At 62.6% G+C, this 5,914-nt stretch overlaps 1 protein-coding gene across 1 annotated transcript in view; it reads left to right on the forward strand.

The window, feature by feature from the left end:
• The window catches only part of GIT1 (G protein-coupled receptor kinase interacting ArfGAP 1), a 13,130-nt gene that overhangs the window by 5,361 nt on the left and 1,855 nt on the right, over positions 1-5,914 (forward strand). Inside the window, exons 8-20 of the mRNA XM_010861681.1 lie at positions 1-79; positions 416-458; positions 2,532-2,580; positions 2,957-3,029; positions 3,563-3,660; positions 4,035-4,146; positions 4,248-4,381; positions 4,478-4,630; positions 4,727-4,957; positions 5,049-5,102; positions 5,286-5,372; positions 5,491-5,564; positions 5,668-5,850. Of these exons, the coding sequence (XP_010859983.1) occupies positions 1-79; positions 416-458; positions 2,532-2,580; positions 2,957-3,029; positions 3,563-3,660; positions 4,035-4,146; positions 4,248-4,381; positions 4,478-4,630; positions 4,727-4,957; positions 5,049-5,102; positions 5,286-5,372; positions 5,491-5,564; positions 5,668-5,850 (1,370 nt within the window). The remainder of the gene's footprint in view (positions 80-415; positions 459-2,531; positions 2,581-2,956; positions 3,030-3,562; positions 3,661-4,034; positions 4,147-4,247; positions 4,382-4,477; positions 4,631-4,726; positions 4,958-5,048; positions 5,103-5,285; positions 5,373-5,490; positions 5,565-5,667; positions 5,851-5,914) is intronic.

Here is a 5,914-nt window from a genome sequence, read left to right on the forward strand (position 1 = left end):
GAGCTGGCGGAACGGCTAGTCGAGTGCCAGTACGAGCTCACTGACCGGTTGGCCTTCTATCTCTGTGGGCGCAAGCCGGGTGAGCAGAGTGTGGGGCGGGCCTGGCAGGGCCAGGCAGGTGGGACCCAGACACACCCCAGCAGCAGGTGCCATGGTGACAAGAGCCCGCTGGGGAACAGTGTTGCTAGGCAACTGGCTCCTGTGAAATCGCTGCAGGCTCTGGGCTGCAGCATGTTGGGGTAGGGAGTGGGGGTGGGCATAACTGCAGCCAGTTCCCAGGGCCCTTGGGGGTAGCCTGCCCTCCTCCCTTCCCCTGTCCCTTCTGGGTGCCAAGTCCTGCTCATGGCAATGGGGTGGGCTTCTAGCTGCTGAGGCCACCCAGCACCAGTGACTTAGCATTTTTATTTTTATTCAGATCACAAGAATGGGCATTACATCATCCCACAGATGGCAGACAGGTGAGTGCCCACCTGATGCCCCTTCCCAGAGGCTGCTGGGTGCCATGAGGATGCCCAACCCCCAGAACCCCCACCCCCCAACTCTTCAGGCTTTAGGGACCTTGCACCCCTGCCCCCACCCCCCTTCAGGGGTTGGAAGCACAAGCCTATCACAGTCTGGTCTTCACTCCCTAATGCTGGGCCCCAAGGCAGGTAAGACATGTCCACTCAGCCTGTGGCCAGCAGCCTGACCCCCATGGCTGTCAAGCACATAGGGCTTGAGTGCAAGAAACAGCCCCCCAACCCCCAGACCAGGAACTCTGGGTTCTGTTAGGGGCACTGACCCCATCTGTCAAATCTTTAAACAGATTTTTGCTCTTCAGTGAAAACGTGGTGGACCCCAGGAATTTGACTAACTTTGGGGTTCTGCCAGGCTTCTGTGGTGTGCTCAGAAATCCGGCAGGGGCTGGGGGCACAAGGCCAGGAGAGGTGTTGTCCACCCCTTGTGTGAGAGGCCCCAGGAGCCCAGGCAGTGGGGGACGCGTGCGCAGGATGGGCGCTGGCGCCACCTGGTGGCTGCCCGTTGTGGCCGAGCTGTGCTTGCTGGCCAGGATCTGGAGAGGCTCCCTCCTGCTCCAAAGCCCACGTGGGCAGACAGCCCTAGTCAGGCCTGGATCCCTCAGGTCCCTCGAGCCCCCGATCTTCTCTGTTCTGAGACCCCCAAGACTACCCCCGTTTCTCTGGTCTGACTCTGCCTGGTGTGTGTGTCTGCTTGTGTGTGTTCGTGTGTTGTAAACACACATAGGCGGGTTCTTGATGAGATGCTAGCTGAGCACCTTTGCGGGGCCAGCTGTTGTTGGCCCTGGAACACAGAGGTACCTCAAGCGTGATCCGGGTGCTTAGGGGTATCACCATCCCAACAGGGTGGCCAGGGCCCTAGTCAACTGCAGCCCTGTGTGGGGAGTGCGGCCAGAGAGGCAGAGGCACAGACGTGAGAGTGCTGTGCGAGGAGCTGCAGGCAGACCATGAGGCTGGAGCATGGGAGAGGCAGGGAATCCCTGGAGCAGGACTGGACGAGAGGTGGGGGGGAGAGAGTGGCTGGTGCTGAGCCCTGACGTGAGTTGGGACTGTCGAGGGAGCAGAGGGGCTCTGACGTGGGAGGTGTGGAGTCTGCTCTGCCACTGGCTGGCTGTGTAAGTGCAGACAGGCTCCTTAACCTCTCTGAGCCTTAGTTATCTTTCTGGGCTGTTAACATTAAATAAGATAGTACATACAAAGCATTAAGGCTTTTGGGTTTGTTTTTTTTTTTGCCACGCCACACGGCTTATAGGATTTTGATTCCCCAGCCAGGGACAGAACCTAGGACCCAGCAGTGAACGTGCTAAATGCTAACCACTAGATCACCAGGGAATTCCTTAGCATATTTTTAAAGTGAGCTTTTTGTTGAAGTGTGCCATACATACCCTATTATTGAAAAAGTTTCTAAGGCCAGAATGGCGCAGCCGGATGTGTCCACAATGCCCTGGCTTGTGGCTGAATAGAGGATTGCAGGGGCAGGACTGGACGCAGGAAGATGGGTGAAAAATGCTGCCAAAGACCAGGCAGGAGGATGAAATGGCAGCACCTGGGAAGGCTTGGCCATGGCCTGAGGATGCAGGAGGCTGCAGGGCACTCCTAGGAGCTGACATTTGTGCAGGGCGACTGGGTCACGCCAACCGCTGAGGAGTGGGCTGGGGGAAGACGAGCTGGGTTTGGTACACTCAGGTCTGGCATGCGCACGGAGTTGGGTCTGAGTTTGGCGCGGGAGTTTGTGTGCCTTGCTCCTGGGTAATTGCCACCTTGTCCTGTTCTTTCCTCTGCTGCCTCCTCTGGACTTAGATCTCGGCAAAAGTGCATGTCTCAGAGGTATACGTGCCTGCTCGGGGGCAGGCCCTGGAGGAGGGGCGGGGCAGAGAGGCACTTGATGTGCAGCACCTGGGGTGTCATCTCCCTGGGGTCCCTGCATGTTTGGGAGGTCACTGGCAGGGGCCTGGCTGCCTCTCATATCTGGCCTCTCCCCTCCTCCCTGTGCCCATCTCCCTCCTTCGTCTACAGCCTGGACCTGTCCGAGTTGGCCAAAGCTGCCAAGAAGAAGCTGCAGGCGGTGAGTCTGCTCAGACAGGGAGCCCCCATCCCTGACCCTCTGTTCCTGTGACTGCCCCACCCTCTAGTCTCCCCAGTCTCCTGTCTCCCACCTCCCACTGTTCGTCTGTGACTCTGACTCTGCTCTCCTATGGCTCCCAGGGGACTTCCTGAGTCTCTACCCTCAGGGGCACTAACTGTCTGCCCTGGTCTCCCTCTTTCTCCCACCTCAGAGCTGGGCAGACAGACCCCTGTCCACCCTGGTTTCCAGTTGAGACGGGGGGAGAGCTGGGGAACACAAGTCGTTGCCCACATCGTACAAGGCCCTGGGGCACTGGCTCGGTGGGCACTGGGGCTGGCTGAACTGACAGGGCCCGGGTCCCCTTCTCTGCCTCCAGCTCAGCAACCGGCTTTTTGAAGAACTAGCCATGGACGTGTATGACGAGGTGGATCGAAGGGAAAATGACGCTGGTGAGCCAGGAGGGCATGGAAGTCTTCGGCAGAGGGGATGGAGGCCCTGCCAGTCAGGGAGGGCTGGTACCTGGGTGGCTCTTTCGCCAGGACTAGGAAGAGGTGCCTGGCTTGGTCTGCTTGGCAGGCCTGCCCGTGAGCCCCGCCAGCTGGGAGCCCAGCGGCCCCAGCCAGTGGGCAGAGCTGCCGAGCTGGAGGCAGCCAGCCTGCTCCTCTCCCCAGCCCCTTGGACTGGGGCTCCTCTCCGCCCAGCGGCCGCCCTTTCTGGCTCTCTCCCGAGCCCTGCTCCGCCCCTCCTTCCTGGCTATAGCAGATTCCAGCCCAGAGGCGGGAGGGAGTCTCTTCTGTTGTCAGTCCCCAGCTGGCCTCGCCCTGCCTTTCCCTGGCCCAAACTACTTGTGTTCTGAGTACCAGTGTTGGGGGCCCTTCGGGCCTGGGAAGGAGCTCAAAAGGCGGTGCTCTGGCCCTCCTGCCCCGGCCTGTCCCGCGGGCCCAGCCCCCGTGGACAGTCCGCCCCTGCCCCTCCCCCACAGTGTGGCTGGCGACCCAGAACCACAGCACCCTGGTGACCGAGCGCAGCGCCGTGCCCTTCCTGCCAGTGAACCCCGAGTACTCAGCCACACGGAATCAGGTGAGCTGGCTGGATGGGGCCTGGGGCCATCTCTTCCCTTGCTGGGTCACCACTGCAGGGCCCTGCCCTTCCCTTCCGGCAGGCAGGCCATTGTTTGCTGCTCGTCCCCACTCCTGGCCGAGGCCTTGCCCTCGCCTCTGGCTCGCCCTGGCCTCTGGCTCCGGGATGTGGGAATAGGGAGGAGGCAGTTCTTTTGAGCCCTCGGTGAGCAGCCCCTGGGCGCTGCCCAGCGTCTGAGAGCTCCCCCCAGGCCCTCCACGTTTGTATCACCCAGATCGGAAGAGCACCTTGGGTGGCCTGGCTGCTTTGTCCCCAACGTCTCGCATCAGCCACATGGGCCTCCTCACACCAGCCCGGCCCTGCCTCCCTCCCAGGGGCGACAGAAGCTGGCCCGCTTTAACGCCCGGGAGTTCGCCACCTTGATCATCGACATCCTCAGCGAGGCCAAGAGGAGACAGCAGGGCAAGAGCCTGGGCAGCCCCACAGGTGGGAAGGGCACGGGCGCCGCTACAGGGTACGCTCCCTCCCGGGTGGCGCGGTGCACAGGCTGCGGCCCTGGGCCCTGAGTGACAAGCCTGTGCCCTCAGACAACCTCGAGCTGTCCACGCGGGGCCAGAGTGACCTGGACGACCAGCACGACTACGACAGCGTGGCCTCAGACGAGGACACAGACCAGGAGCCCCTGCGCAGTGCTGGTGCCACGCGGAACAACAGAGCTCGGGTCCGAGAGCCACCCCGACACCCCCCCCCCCAAACTCCTCATATCCTGGGGCCCTAGCGGCAACGAGGGGGCTGACTGGCCCATCTCCCTCTGCAGAGCATGGACTCCTCAGACCTGTCAGACGGGGCTGTGACGCTGCAAGAGTACCTGGAGCTGAAAAAGGCCCTGGCTGCTTCCGAGGCCAAGGTGCAGCAGCTCATGAAGGTCAATAGCAGCCTGAGTGATGAGCTCCGGAGGCTGCAGAGGGAGGTGAGGAGGGGGCTCCCGGGCCCGCTGGGTGGGGAAGAGGCACACTCCGGGAGGCGGCGGTGCTGCCGGGGTTTCTGACACCCCTCTCACTCTCAGATCCACAAGCTGCAGGCCGAGAACCTGCAGATCCGGCAGCCACCAGGGCCGATGCCCACACCCCCCCTCCCCAGCGAGCGAGCTGAGCACGCACCCGTGGGGCCTGGCGGGAGCACCCACCGCAGGGACCGCCAGGCCTTTTCCATGTATGAACCAGGCTCTGCCCTGAAGCCCTTTGGGGTCCCGCCCGGGGACGAGCTCACCACCCGGCTCCAGCCTTTCCACAGCACCGTGAGCCGCCTGCGGGCCCCAGGGGGGGTGGGGTGGGGACAGGGTTGGGACCAGCACAAGGCCCCCTGTGACCCCCCTGTGCCACCCCCAGGAGCTGGAGGACGACGCCATCTATTCAGTGCACGTCCCTGCCGGCCTTTACCGGGTAAGCAGGGCCTGGGAAGTGGGTCCATTCCCACAAATAGGTGGCCCCAGCGGATGCCAGGCTCTGTGCGGGACATTGGGCACAGGGTGACCGGACACACACGGTCCCAGCCTCGCTGAAGGGAAGCCGAAAGGCAGGGGGGTGGGGAGGAGGAGACTGACTCCAGCCCTGCCTGGGTTTCAGATCCGGAAGGGGGTGTCGGCCTCAGCTGTGCCCTTCACTCCCTCCTCCCCACTGCTGTCGTGCTCCCAGGAAGGAAGCCGCCACACGGTAACGAGCATCCCCAGGGCCCAAGGGAGGGACGGGCTGAAAGAGAGGTGTGCTGGTGAGGTGACGGGGGTCCGCGAACACACCCCTGACCTGCCAACCCCGGCCCTGTGCCCTCCAGAGCAAGCTCTCCCGCCACGGCAGCGGCGCAGACAGTGACTATGAGAACACACAAAGTGGGGACCCGCTGCTGGGGTGAGGCTCCGTGGGGAAAGGGGATGGTGGCCCCTGAGCGTCCGTGAGGGTGTCTGCAAGGGCCCTCACTCACGGCTGGATCCTCCTCCCTCTCTAACCCCAGCCTGGAAGGGAAGAGGTTTCTGGAGCTGGGCAAGGAAGAGGACTTCCACCCGGAGCTGGAAAGCCTGGATGGCGACCTCGACCCTGGGCTTCCCAGCACGGAGGATGTCATCCTGAAGACGGAGCAGGTCACCAAGAACATTCAGGAGTTACTGCGGGCGGCCCAGGAATTCAAGCATGACAGGTATAGAGGTGGGCAGAGGCTCACGCGGGCCTCTGGGGTGTTGCAGAAGACAAGGGAGGGACCA

This window comes from Bison bison, unplaced genomic scaffold (assembly GCF_000754665.1).
Source record: "Bison bison bison isolate TAMUID 2011002044 unplaced genomic scaffold, Bison_UMD1.0 scf7180017864472, whole genome shotgun sequence".
In the NCBI taxonomy this organism is placed as follows: Eukaryota; Metazoa; Chordata; class Mammalia; order Artiodactyla; family Bovidae; genus Bison; species Bison bison.